The 14,606-nt window shown below is 41.4% G+C and overlaps 1 protein-coding gene across 3 annotated transcripts in view; it reads left to right on the top strand.

Annotated features, from left to right (window-relative positions):
- Window positions 1–14,606, top strand: part of kcnt1b (potassium sodium-activated channel subfamily T member 1b) — an 82,960-nt gene that overhangs the window by 65,417 nt on the left and 2,937 nt on the right. Inside the window, exons 18-26 of one of the 3 annotated variants that reach the window (XM_037680231.1) lie at window positions 1,755–1,860; window positions 2,002–2,174; window positions 2,995–3,066; window positions 3,827–3,961; window positions 4,194–4,305; window positions 5,896–5,997; window positions 6,188–6,271; window positions 6,351–6,479; window positions 7,632–7,917. In XM_037680231.1, coding sequence (XP_037536159.1) covers window positions 1,755–1,860; window positions 2,002–2,174; window positions 2,995–3,066; window positions 3,827–3,961; window positions 4,194–4,305; window positions 5,896–5,997; window positions 6,188–6,271; window positions 6,351–6,479; window positions 7,632–7,917 — 1,199 coding nt within the window. Of the gene's footprint in view, window positions 1–1,754; window positions 1,861–2,001; window positions 2,175–2,994; window positions 3,067–3,826; window positions 3,962–4,193; window positions 4,306–5,895; window positions 5,998–6,187; window positions 6,272–6,350; window positions 6,484–7,602; window positions 7,918–14,606 lie in introns of all 3 variants that reach the window. The other 2 variants (XM_037680232.1, XM_037680233.1) reach the window with 2 other exon arrangements.

Here is a 14,606-nt window from a genome sequence, read left to right on the forward strand (position 1 = left end):
CATTACAGGCAGCTTTTCTTGAAGTAAGCTTCATGCTGGCAGCACCCAGACAGAGAAAGATAACGATACATTTTAAGTAAAAAGAAAACTTCGGCTTGGGTTGGACTTGTAGCAAATTCAGGTGGACTTGTAAATCCTGAGACGTTCGAGAGGAGAAGCTGTCGGGCTGACCCTGACATTAGGTGAGCTTTGGACCAAACGGGGTCTTCTGAGCCTCTGCAGTATCACAGGCTCACAGCCAGTTCTTAAGGTTTTTGAAGTTCTGAAATGTGTTGAAGGTAACTGCAGACCGCAGTGAAGGTCCCACAGTGCCTCCATGTGGTGGTGGATTGACAGCAACAACTAATCACAGCTGGGATATTTTATTGGTAACACGGAAGGCAATTGATTAGGCTAACTGCATCTGACAAATTAAATATTAAAGGGCACAAATCAAGCTGACATTTTACTGCAAAACAAAGCAGGACCAAAACAAAACCTCAGGCTTCCTCGTGGTCACACCTTTAGGCTGAAGAACATCAGTAATTTGAGCAGAGCTGCTGCAGAATTTAATGAGCTTGAACTAGAAACACTGTTACAAAAGCAGTGATTCATTGTGATAATTAATATAATTAAAGTCATTATAAAAGGAGTTTAGAGATTCTAACCATTTTTGTGGAATCAAAGCCTCCTCCATGTGTTGGAACACCGAGCTCTGTCTTTATGGCGCTCCACAACCCTGCTTGATCCCTGATATTTGATCTAGACACTTATTTTACTCAATCGATCTCTTTTCTTTTGTGTTTGGCAGCAGATTCACTCCATAAGTGAGCAGGTCGAACGGAGCCAACTTTCAGAAATGTCAGATTAAAGGAATGCTGATCTGCTGCCATCTTTCATGCCCGAGTTTAAATCAAACATCTCGTGTGATCAGGTAGTTTTCAGAGTATGTGTTAGAGAAGTGGTTCTCAAACTGGGGTCCACAAAAATATATTTTCTTTTACAAGCACATCAATGTTTATCAACCTGTTAAAATGCACCAAAATGCAGGAAATCATATCTACTTTATTCAAAATTTTATGGGGAAGACCCCCAGACACACACACCCCCACCAGCCCGCCCGTTATTTGCATTCTGCCGTCGATCGGTTTACAAATGAAGCCCTGTTACTTGGTATGACTGCTGCTGTTATGATTCTGTTCAGTTGTATGTATTATCTTGAAGAAGCGGTGATACATTTATTATGTTCATTATGTGAATAGGTAAAGTTTTAAAGTGGTTTTTGAAACTGCAGATTTTCCCAAAACTGTCATTTTTGGCAGTTGAAATGAAAATTTTAGTTAATCGTGTCTTGAATGGAAAAAAAAACCCATGTTTAAAAGTATAAAAATTGTATTAGCACTATTAAAGAACAGGTCTTAATATTTATGTTACACAAATATTTCCATCGCATTAAAGAGACAAACTGAAGAAAATTATTTAATAAACATGAGGGTTATGAGGGGGTCCCTGAACCCACGAAGTTTGAGAGCCCCTGTGTTAGAGATCACTCTCAGCTACTGACAGCCGTTTGTCACCAAAAGCTCAACATGTGTGGCATCTGTATTTGTGATAGCTGCAGTTGATCAGCTGTGGCAGCCATCTTAAACCAGGATGACTTAAATGTCAGTAAGTTATAGCTGCTCGTCTACATATCTGATGTCTAACGTGTAATAAAGTGTAGTTTTTTGACTCTTCTATGTTTGAATGTAAGCTTCTTGTTTCTCCTGCTCCAGTTTTGTGAAGGGCTACCCCCCAAACTCGCCCTACATCGGCAGCTCTCCAACTCTTTGCCACCTCCTACCGCAGAAAGCTCCGTTCTGCTGCCTTCGCCTCGATAAGGTGCTGCCGCACACGCAGACAGCTCTGTGAAATTTGCATACGCGCTTTTTGATTCTCGTTATTTTGAAAGAAAGTCCTGATTTGTCCCTGCATGAGAACAACAGAACGCCTGACTTCTTGCTGAACTCTGTCTCTGCCCAGGGCTGCACACACAACAGCTTCGAGGACGCTAAAGCGTACGGCTTCAAAAATAAGCTGATTATCGTGTCTGCGGAGACTGCAGGAAATGGTCTCTACAACTTCATAGTCCCTCTGCGAGCTTATTATCGTCCCAGAAAGGAGCTCAACCCCATAGTGCTGCTACTGGACTACCCGTAAGACCATTCAGCATCACTGTTTTTACTTCTGCACTGAAAATCCTATCATCACTTTGAAAACTAACAGCTACCCCAAAGAGCTTTAGCCCTAAACATTTAACACTTTGAAGAGATGCTAATTTGTAGTTCGGTCAAAATGAGCTGAATTACATGCACAGTGTTGGCAATGATCTAATGGAAATACTTTTTTTATCCTTGCATTCATTGTTGCTGTCATTTGAGAGATTTAAGTGCATAAAACTGAACATGTGCAGACTGTTGTTGTGTGGCTTCAGCAGGGTGTTTTTCTAACGATACATTTTGAGTTTACGATGGTAGTTGCAGCAAAAATAAGAATATAATGAAAATACATTTTTCACAAAGAAAATTACAAAGAAAACGCCAAGAACTTAAAGAAATGAACAGGATTTCAGACTTCAGTTCTACCCCACATGTTCTCTCGTGGTATTTGTCTTAACTTGTGTTTTTGGCTGTGTGAACACTACATTACGTTACATTTGCACTGCAGTGCTTCTGTTTCATTCTTTAACTTTGGCTTCATCGATACTGAAGCCGATAAACACAAATACAGAGCGCGAAAAGCTCCAGCTCAGTGACTCTCGGGCAGTTTCCATGGCAACCAGTTTTTTTGTTGCATTGCAGTGTTAAATATTGATTTCCACCTCATTCAAGAAGAAATTCAAACATTTTTCCCCCCCAGTTCTCATCAGCTGCAAGCACATTTCAGGAAATGACTGGAAGAGCAGGGTAATCGCTCACTGGGGTTTTGTAGATAATCAGCGCCTGATGCTCCTCTGCTTCTCTTGTTTTTCTGCAGACCAGACAACCACTTCTTAGAGGCCATTTGCTGCTTTCCTATGGTTTACTTCATGGCTGGAACCATTGATAAGTAAGTGCTTTGCTGTTTTTAAAGCACCATCATAGAAGAAAGCTTGTGCAAAACGTTTTGTGTTAAGTATGATATATGATGTAAAATACTCCCTAGTGAACGTTAAGGGCAAAATCCTCAAACTAAACTAAAATGCTTAGCAGCTGTTCATCTATTCCAGTGTTCACCTTCACTGGTTTTGATCCTATTAAATCAGCTTCATTTAAACAAGATAAAAGAATTTGTCGTGAATGAGCAAAGTATTTGGATCCAGCTTGGCCTTGATGTTTAGTATTAAACACAAAAAGGTGCTCGTTTTAGCTCAAAAGACGCTCAGAGTTCAAATAACCAGTCGATTGAAGGATTTGACAAACATTTAGAGTCAAGTGTAATTAGGTTGTAATTGAATTGAACAAGGAAGCAGAGTGTCAGTTATACAAAACAATTGTTTTGCAACAACCAAAAGTCTCAATTTTAAAGTGATAAAAAGTTTTATTTACTGTAATGTGTGTCCTTATAAATAAAAATAAATAGTTGTAGAGACATTTTTTTAAAAGAGTGGAAATTTCTCCATAATCATTTAACCATAAACACATTAAACCTGTCAGCTGATCATTTAAAAGAAATGTCTAGTTATAAACTGCTTTTTGTGCGAGTTACATAATACAATGCAGAATATTGAATTGACTGTAACAAATTAGGTTTGTGCAGGGCTTGATGGAGGAAATGACTGATGTTTATTACTGATATAATAAATGTTTGTGGTTCTTGAATGCTCTAGCTTGGACAACCTGCTCCAGTGTGGCATCATCTATGCTGACAACTTGGTGGTTGTGGACAAGGAGAGCACCATGAGTGCTGAGGAGGACTACATGGCAGACGCCAAGACTATCGTCAACGTCCAAACAATGTTCAGGTATTCAACCGAGCGCGTACGTGTGTTTGTTTTCACCGGATCCGTTTTGGCTCAAGCGTGCACCGGATTCACAAAATGAACGTATCAGTTTTCAATAAGACTGTAGCAGACTGTTGTTTGTATAAAACAGAATTTAAAAGATTTGTCACTGCCGCACCACGAGTTCTTCCTGGCACGAATCTTTTAACGTCTCCATGACAACTTCCTGTCTCGTTTCCTCCTCGTCGCTCAGATTGTTCCCCAGTCTCAGCATCATCACGGAGCTCACGCACCCGTCCAACATGAGGTTCATGCAGTTCAGAGCAAAGGACTGCTACTCGCTCGCTCTGTCCAAACTGGAGAAGGTAAGGCTTTCCAGACCAGGTGTCAAAGTCACGGCTTTCAAACTTCGAATCAGATCGTTTCCTTTTCTGTCTGAAAGTGTGAGATGTGAAACTTTATCCTGCAGCCATGTATTCAACGGTACGAAGAGGAGGAGGAGACAGTTTGAAGAGGATTAGAATGATTCAGTACTGTTGTTGTTGTTCATCTTTATCAGTTCAGCGGGGTTTAAAACCTGTTTGGCTTGTTTGTCAGAAGCAGAAAACAAAATAAGAAAAATTCACAAGCTCTAAATTTAACACCTGAAATTGTCTGTAAACTCAAGCAAAGTTTAAGAAATAATTGCTAACATTTTTAACTAAAATAAATAGCATTACTGATGAATTAAAATTGCTTTTAAGCTTATTCTCAGCCATAAAACATGGATAAACAGCACGTATTTGTGTAAAAACAAACCAGTTGAATTTGATTACATTATGGTTGGTTGTACTGATATATGGACTGTAAATGGACTGCACTTATATAGCAGCTTTCTATCTTATCAAGACACTCAAAGCGCTTTACACTACAATCTGTGTCCTCATTTACCCATTCATACAGCACTCTACTAGATCTCTACAACGCTAACTGAACAAATCATTCTAAAGAGACTAGTCAGTGATTTAGATCTCATTCCTCCAGGTTGATGGGAATTCATCCACGGCACCTCCTTTTCAACTCATTTGGGATTTGGAGCTGTAATTGAGATAGTTAAGCTTTTGAGATCAGCTGCTCCGGGTTGTTAAAAAAAAACCCACCTTGTTGCCATGGTTACGCATCATAACAAATGCCCAAAAGTAAAAAGATTTCAGTAAAAATCCTTCCAGCTGTGCAACATCTGACACCAGAGGAAGTAATCATCCAAAAAAAGCGATTTACATCCAGAAAAAGAGGAATTAAAAGTTTTCAAAAGCAATAACTCATAATGAACGTAACTGAGCTACTCCGACATGCAGCCACCCCGAGCAGCGCAATTCTAGAACATACACCGATGGGACACACATCGAGGCAATGAGGGGTTCAGTGTCTTGCCCAGGGAACTTCGGCCTGTGACTGCTTGGATTCAAACCCCCAACTCTTGCATTGGAGAACGACTGCTCTAACCACTCAGCCACAGCCACCTGCTGATATGAGGAATGTATCTGAGCACTTTAAACAGTGTTGTGCTCAAATTATTTAAATGCCTGGTGGTTGTTGTTGTCTCATGTTTATCTTTCAGGTAAACCCTCCTTTGGTCTTAGGTGTGGGTAATGTTGGACCCTGCAGTGTCCACATCTGAAAATAGTTTTGATTTGTCTTTAAATGTTTCTCTTGTGAACCAAATATCATCAGTGTTGCATCTGATTTTATTGTTGTTGTCACTTTTTTTGCTGACATTATAAAGCTCAACATTTTATTCATGCTTGAACGTTGCAATGTTGCCTTCATATTAAAATAAATTTGTTTCTAATGGGGTAACCAAGCATCTTTTCTTGTCATTAGCAAAAGAGCAATATGTGACAAGTTGCAGTAAAAAGTGAAGGATGTTGTTTCTCAGATGTGTTTTTGTTGCCTTGTTGTTTTATTGTTTTCAGATAGAGCGTGATAAGGGCTCCAACCTGGCCTTCATGTTCCGGCTGCCGTTTGCTGCAGGCAGGGTGTTCAGTATCAGCATGCTCGACACGCTGCTTTACCAGGTGGGAGAACAAACCTCAGGGATTGAACTCTAGTTCATTATAAAAAAAAGGTCAAGGTAATTATACGCCTAAGAGATGTGCACGTCTGTCGGTGGTATCCGACTCAGAATGTGTCCTCAAAGAAGTCTTGATCTGTATCTGGTAGATTAGTTTCATATGGGCTTGTTTTTATTCTCTGTTTTTTTTCCAGTCATTTGTGAAGGACTACATGATCGCCATTACACGACTTCTTCTTGGTCTGGACACCACTCCTGGCTCTGGTTACCTGTGTGTTGTACGTAAGAACGCTAGTTTTAGTTAAAACAATAACAATAATGTGCATTGCTAAGTAACTTGTTTATTTCTGTCCTCAGATAAAAATCACGGAGGAGGACTTGTGGATCAGGACGTACGGCAGACTCTTCCAGAAGTTTTGTTCTTCCAGTGCAGAGATCCCCATCGGTATCTACCGGACCGAGTCACACATGTTCACTGCGTCCGAGGCAAGTTCCGTTTAATCCATGCTTCATGTTGGCCCCTGCCTTCACATCTAGTATAATATTTCCCATTATTTAAACACTTTTATAACTTTTCTTTTGTTTTAAGTCAAACGTGATCAAGATTTATTGAGACAACGGGAAGCTGCATATTGATGGGATAGAAGATGAGTGCCCTCCAGTGGCTGGCTGCACTCCATTATTTAGGTCCCACCCCTTCATATAAATAAATGGGACAATTTCATGACTAAAAAGTTCAAAAATACATTTTTGTATTTGCTAAACTCAGTTAGCTGTAGCAACCATCTTACATCAGTGTCATTTCAAATGTAAGGCAGTAATACATAACAAGTTAGTGAACTAAAGTAGCATTTTGGTTAATGTTGCTGTGTTTAAGCACATAGTTGCTTTTTACATTTTCATTAATGAATACCTGAACAAGCCGCTAAAATCCAGCTCTCAAGTATTAATAATCAGGAAGCTGGCTGAGGATATTTCTTGCTCTAAATAGTAATTAAAATACAACACTGTTCAGTCTGGTCATCTGCACGATTTCTTTTTTGCTGAGACGTTTCGTCCTTCATCCAAATGACTTCTTCAATCTGAGAACTGAGCATGAACTTTGGTGTTTTGAACCACTTTGGTATGACTGTCTCAGAGGAGTTGACGGGAGAGGGCGGGCCCCGGAGGCCATCTTAGCACCAGCAAACTGTTTTTATTCCACTTTTGAGTGTGCTGTTTGTGGGAATCAGTTTGTTTGATGGCTCCTCAGATTGAAGAAGTCCTCTGGATGAATGACAAAATGTCTCAGCAAAAAAAAAAAAAAAAAAAAAAGAAACCATCCAGATGACCTGACTGAATATTGTTGGGTTGTATACCTTGATTATTGAGCATGAACTTTGGAGTAATTAAAATAGTAAATGTAAATATTTACTAGTTTACTTACAGATTTGAAATCTTTAACTTGTTTAACTTGATTCAAATAACCCATGTTTTGTTGTGTTTTTGTTTTTTGTTCTGTCTGGCTTTCTGTTTCAGAAGGACGGTAATTCACAGGTAAGATGTGAATTTGATAATCCAGTTCTGCGTCACTTAAAGCAGGTTCGGATGGGATTGCCGGCACCTAAAGTCCTAACTGACAGAAGGTTGTTCTTGCAGTCTCGAGCATCCATCAATGCGGACCAGGGCGAGGAACACCGCGACCGTGGAGAGAAGACATCGCACAGAAACTCCGCCATGAGCGACCAATCGGAGCACCCGCTGCTGAGGAAAAAGAGCATGCAGTGGGCACGGAGGCTGAGCAGGAAGACCAACAAACCTACGAGCAAAGTGGAGGGCTTTTCACAGCAGAGACTCAATCTGTATCGCCGCTCAGAGCGGCAGGAGCTTTCTGAGCTGGTCAAGAACCGCATGAAGCACCTGGGCCTGCCCACTGTGGGATACGGTTAGTGGAACAAACGATGGCAACAGACTATACATTAAAATGACCAGTTCATACTTAACTCAAAGCAGTGTTTTCCAATATAGAACACGTGTTTTAGATGTGATCCACTGTCATAGGCAATGATTTATGTCTATGTATTATTTTATTGTTTAAATTACATTAATCGTCATGTAAAAAACGAATAATTTAAATTTAAATGTTTGTCTCAGATTGGAGTCTTAGTTCTGCAAACATTTAGTTCAGACTGCAGTTTAAAATCTGAAACATTAACAGGTTGAATTTATTCTCAGTGACAAAACAGAACCTTAGTTGGAAGAAAACAAAATACATTTAAACAAACTTTAGTCGGCTGATGAGTGAAAAGCTTTAAAGGCAGTGATTATTCTGTTTAGAATTGTCTTAGTATTCAAGATCCATCCATCCATCCATCCATCCATCCATCCATCAACCTCCACTTGTTCTGAAGTCGGGTCTTGGGGGCAGCAGCTTGAGCAGGAAGGCCCAGACATCTCTTTCCACAGCCACTTCTTCCAGCTCTTCTGGGAGGACTCCAAGGTGTTCCCAGACCAACCAAGAGACGTAGTCTCTCCAGCGTGTCCTGGGTCTTCCCCAGGGTATCCTCCCGAACATGAATGAACAGGCCCCAGGGGGCATCCTTACCGATGCCCAAACCACCACAACAGTCTCCTCTTGATGTGGAGGAGTAGCGGTTCTACTCGGAGTCTCTCCTGATAACTGAACTTCTCACCCTGTCTCTAAGGGAGAGTCCAGCTGTCCTGCAAGGAAACATTTCTACTGCCTGTATCTGTGATCTCATTCTTTCGGTTAATACCCAGAGCTCGTGACCATAGGTGAGGGTAGGAACGTAGACTGACCAGTAAACAGAGAGCTTTGCCTTACAGCTCAATTCTCTCTTCACCACAACAGACCAGCACAGAGTCCGCAATACTACAGATGCTGCACCAATCCATCAGTCAATCTTGCGCTCCATTCTTCCTGCACTCGTGAACAAAACCCAGAGATACTTGAATGCCTCCACTTGAGGCACCTCACCTCGACCTGAAGAGGGCAATTCATCCTTTTCCGGTTGAGGACCATGGTCTCAGATTTGAAGGTGCTAATTCTCATCCCAGCTGCTTCACACTCGACTGTGAACCGCTCAAGTGAGAGCTGGAGATCACGGCACGATGACGCCAACAGGACCACATAATCTGCAAAGAGCAGAGATGAGATCCTGAGGCCACCAAACCGGACTCCCATCTCCCCCTGGCTGCACCGAGAAATTCTCTTCATAAAAGTTATGAACAGAATCTGTGACAACGGGCAGCCCTGACAGAGTCCAACTCCCACCCTGAAGGGGTCCGACTTACTGCCGGCAATGCGAACCAAACTCTCCTGCACCTCTTGTATAGGGACTGAACAGTTCGTAACAACAGGCCCTCAATTCCATGCTCACAGAGAGCCCCCCCAGTTTACCTCAAGGAACACAGTTGAAAGCTTTCTCCAAGTCCACAAAACATATGTAGACTGGATGGGCAAACTTCCATGACCCCTCGAGGACCCTAGTGAGGGTAAAGAGCTGGTCCAGTGTTCCACGGCCAGGACGGAACCCGCATTGTTCCTCCTGGATCTGAGGTTCAACCAACAATTGGACTCGCTTCTCCAGTACCCCTGAATAGACCTTACCAGGGAGGCTAAGAAGAGTGATGCCCCCGTCATTGAAGCACACCCTCCAGTTCCCATTTTTGAAGAGGGGAACCACCACCCCAGTCTGTCAATCCAGTGGCCACGCAATGTTGCAAAGACGTGTCAACCAAGACAGCTCCACAACATCCAGGGCCTTGAAGAAATCAGGGTGGATCTCGTCCACTCCCGGAGCCCTGCCGCCACAGAGCTTTTTAACCACCTCGGTAACCTCAGCCACATTTATGGACAGACCAACCTTGAAGTCCCCCGACTCTGCTTCCTCCATGGAAGACATGGCGATGGGATTGAGAAGGTCCGAGAAGTATTCCTTCCACCTCCCGACGACATCACTGGTTGAGGTCAACATTGCCCCACCTTCTAAAAAAGTTAAATCTGGTCCTCTGGACATTCACAAAAACGAAACAAAACAAAAAAATTATAGAAACGTTTTGTCTTTCATCCGAAAGACTTCTTCAGTCTGAGGTGCTGTGTTCCAGCCAGCCATCAGGTGAAAAGAAGGAACCCAGACCCAGACCAGTGGTCATTCCATATGTTGTGGGTTTCAGAGAAACTGAGACGTTTATTTTCTAAATTATTTTCTAGAATTTTAAGTTACTTTTATTTTGATGATAAATTTAAGCATTATCTAAAAGAGTAAAAGTATAAAGCGCTCTTTAGATTCAGGATTCAGGTGGTTTTTCCCACTGAGGTTTTAATTAACCAGTTAAATTCTTCTGTTGGCTCAGCCGTGTGTTCAAAACTTGAATCTGTTTCAGTCATTTTGTCTCATCTCAGTTTCTCTGACATGATGCCGAGTATTCATAGAAAATATCATTTACTTCTAATTTTTCTTGTATCAATCAAGTCAAACTCCATGTACCATAAGGCACCTGCACCCCAACACAGCCATGTTCATGTGAGCATGGCAACATGTAGAAGGTTCATTAAGCTTGAATCAGTTGCATTCAGTTGCTTTGATTCGTACATCCTTGCTTTACGCTTCAGGACAAAAATCTGACTCGACTTGACAAAACCAGAATCACACTCCAGAAGTGAGGCACCTGAAAAACATCATAGTGCGTTTAATTTGATTTTTACATGTTTCATCAGGAAGAAAGATTTAATGTTTGTTATTCTGAATTACAGCAGCAGGATGATAACGAATCATCTGGAAGTGATTCTAAACACAAAACAACGCATGGCTTCTTTGCTTTGCTCTCACAGTTTAAAAAGTTAAAATGCTTTCACTGCCTGCCTGATCTTTTTTTTCTTCTTCTTCTTCTTCTTCCTGCCCCCCCCCCCCCCCCTTCTTTCTCTGACTCCTCTGTTACCCTCTTTTGGCTTGTAGAGGATGTGTCTAATCTCACTGCGAGCGATGTCATGAATCGAGTAAATCTAGGATATTTACAAGGTAATCTGGGTACCTTTTATCACTTTTACAACACGCGAGTGGTACTGCCAGCTGTGGAGTTTGTCCTTTCACCAGCATCCAGCTAGGCCTGTCACGATAACAAATTTTGCTGGGCGACTGTCTCAGAAATTATTGCGATAAACGATAATATTGTTTGAAATTTGACAATAATTAGTAATTATTGTCAAATTTAAGAAGAAATGTTTAATGTGTTTTGAGTGTATTACCTTTTTTGACCACCGGATGGCAATATAAGACTGATTGATTCGAAGGATGGATAGTGAGGGAGGGAGCGAGCAGCGTGTCTCTTTAAGAAAAATGGGAGGGAGGACCCTTGATGTGACAAGGGCTGACTCTTTTGTTCTCAAAATGGCAGACACTCGATGTGGTTTGAGCTCTTTAACAAAACATTTTTCAATAAAGAATCAGTAAACAAGTTCTCCGCTTCTTTTTGCAGAGAAAAACTTTTTACACAAAGGCACTGGTTTCAACTGTGAATTTTGGAGCTTGGACAAGACGGAGGTTTTTTTCCCCGAGGTCGGCCTGTTAGCTTAGCTTGTAGCTTAGCTTCTCAGCTTAGCTGCTTTTAACGAACCAAAAACGTGATTTTTGAATCGTTAAAATGGATTTTAAATAGAGGGGTCAGTGAAGAGCACCGGAGTTGAGCTTTTTGTCATCCAGTGTCTTCAGTAGAAAGAGAGAGACACAAAGAAACGATAAAGCCGATAAATGAAACTGAGGTCGATAATTGTCATTTATCATGTGATTAACTGATTTGTTTATCGCGACAGGCCTACATCCAGTAAATAACAAGTACAAGTATTTGATTTACTGAACAACAAATACTTATCTAAAGCATTTTCTATGTTTCTTTAATCTTTGCATAATCTGTTGTTTGGTTGATGAACAATTAAGCTATTGATGACTGAATAAATGAGGATTAACAGTGACTGCCGTTGCTTAGAGTTGCAGGACATTTCAGAGCAGCCGTATACAGAGGGGACAAGGCCGTCAGGTTAGCTGGGTGATCACAGCGCTGCAACTTCACTGCATGAGTGTGAGTGTGTGTTTTCTGCCAGACTGAGTGGTAGTTCAGCAGCCAAACCTCTTACTGTTTTGCTCTCCTATCTGTTTATCTGCTCTTTGCTGCATTGTGTTCCTGTGAGGTGACGTCCCAAACGGCTCGAGTCCTGCAGGGCATCAGATTATGGCTTGCAGAGTGGAGTGGAGCGCATCGTGTCTGTGGATGGAAGGTCACTCCTTAGAAAGCAAACAAATAATAATGAACAGAGTGCAGAAAAGATCCTTTGATGTAGAAAACTCAAATCTCAAAGGAGTAAATTATCTTTTCTTTCTACAATATCAGCGCAGCTTCGAGAGGTATAGCCTTATGCCATGGTCACGATCCCTTAAAGTTTAAACTGTTTTACCCAAATTGTCTTGCTCATAATTGTGCTCGGATAAAATAAACTGAATATTCATGCAGTAGCATATTCCATAATTAAGTAGTGAGGAGCATGCTCCGAGTAATAATCTGCAAAATTTGATTTAAGCTGTAAGAAGTCAGTGAGTTTGTCGGGTATAGACAATCAGAGCTAAACAATTTACAGTTATTTGAGGGAAATCTTCTTAAAATCAGAGGTGTAAACAAAAGCAAGGTGTCCTGAGGAAAGTTAAGATTATTAGGTAAGAATCTTTGCTCAGATGCAAATACAAAACTAAATGTTTACATTAAAGACTGGAACTGATCTGCAAGGATTGCTTTACTTTGTTCATTATACAGCCAGCCAGTAGACATTGTATTACATAGTAGTTAGATAGTACTTTGTCACATTAAAATGTCATTCAAGAGTTTAAGACTGCAATTATTTTGTGTTGAAAGGAGACGATAAAACGTTGAAAATAATTGTATGTACATCATGAGATGTCACACGCAGACTGAGTTATAGTCATACGTTGACTATCGTCACTTAACTGTGGCAGCCATTTTAAACTAACTCCAAAAAGGTACATGTACACCCAATGTTACTTTGAGAGTTCCACTAAAATCTACGCAGTATCCACCCAGTTTGAGGTATTTTGCTAACAGCAAGGTTGACACCAACAATTAATGCTAGTTTTTAGCAAAGATCCTGATTAACCATGCGTCGTTAATGACCCTCCGCTACCACTACACAAGGTTTTAAGCACAATACCTGTAAATGTTATTTGTAGTTTTTAGTGCGTTTTCTAAGACCATTTTGCTATATCAGCCATGTTGGTTTGATTTCCAAGGAAAATCATTTGTAGATGTCCATCTAATGCAGACATGGGCAACTTAAGGCCCTCGGACAATATCCATCAGGCCCCCAATATCCTTAGTTAAACAAAAAAGATTGATTTAAAAACAGAAAATTTTCAACGAGATTTAAGGAAATTTAAATTAAACATCTTACACAAAACCTTTTGTAAGTCATCGTGTTTCCATAACTAGACTGAACCTTAACGACATAGAAACACAAACATATAAGTTTGTTTTGCATATTTCTGCTAGCATTTATAACATGTTAATCTAATGTGTACAACGTGTTAAGCTAACGTGTACATGTTAAGCTAACGTGTACAACGTGTTAAGCTAACGTGTACAACGTGTTAAGCTAATGTGTACATGTTAAGCTAACGTGTACAACATGTTAAGCTAACGTGTACAATGTGTTAAGCTAACGTGTACAACGTGTTAAACTAACATGTACAACGTGTTAAGCTAACGTGTACAACGTGGTAAGCTAACGTGTAAGCTAACGTGTACAACGTGTTAAGCTTACGTGTACAACGTGTTAAGCTAATGTGTACAACGTGTTAAGCTAACGTGTACAACGTGTTAAGCTAACGTGTACAACGTGTTAATCTAACGTGTACAACGTGTTAAGTTAACGTGTACAACATGTCACAAGAGCCAGTTTACAGAATATGTCATCATAACATTTAAAATAAAATACAGACATCTGTAAGGCTAATGACATCACTGGTAGATTCACGTCTTGAAAACTTCAAATAAATAAATTCCTGTTGGTTGTGACCATGGTGTGATCCCGGCTGAACCCACAGAGTGTTCGGTCACTGTGGGTCAGACGAACCTCTTCCACTCTCACACTCCCGATGTGTTCTGCTTCACTCCGCTCGGTTTGAGCCGCTCTGCGTCTGGTCCAGTCTGACGGGTGTTGGAGCATGTCCTCTGTGTCTGTGTCACCACTGGGGGTGGGTTCTGCTGGGCGGGATGGGGTGCTGAGTGTTGTCCGTTGGCATGGCAACCTGCGGCCCTACCAGCCTGCTGGTCCAGCGTGGAATGCGCAGGGCGTTGGAGGAATGCGGCGGCGGGAGGGTGTCTGTGTCATAGCCGCGGACGCTGCCTGCATGTTGGCTCGGTTCTGACGCTGCGCATGGTGATGCTGTTGGAGTCGGCGGGCGGCATGTGGGCCTCCCCCTTGTTTCAGAGTGGCCTGTCAGTAACGGTTAGCCCTTCTCTCTTTTCCACCCTGCCCGGCTTTGTAAAGGCCAACAAGCAGGTGGGTTGCCATGGAGACACGCGTGCCTTCCTTTTCCCTTCCTCCGT

Source organism: Nematolebias whitei, chromosome 8 (assembly GCF_014905685.2).
Source record: "Nematolebias whitei isolate Nwh7 chromosome 8, NemWhi1, whole genome shotgun sequence".
Classification (NCBI taxonomy): Eukaryota; Metazoa; Chordata; class Actinopteri; order Cyprinodontiformes; family Rivulidae; genus Nematolebias; species Nematolebias whitei.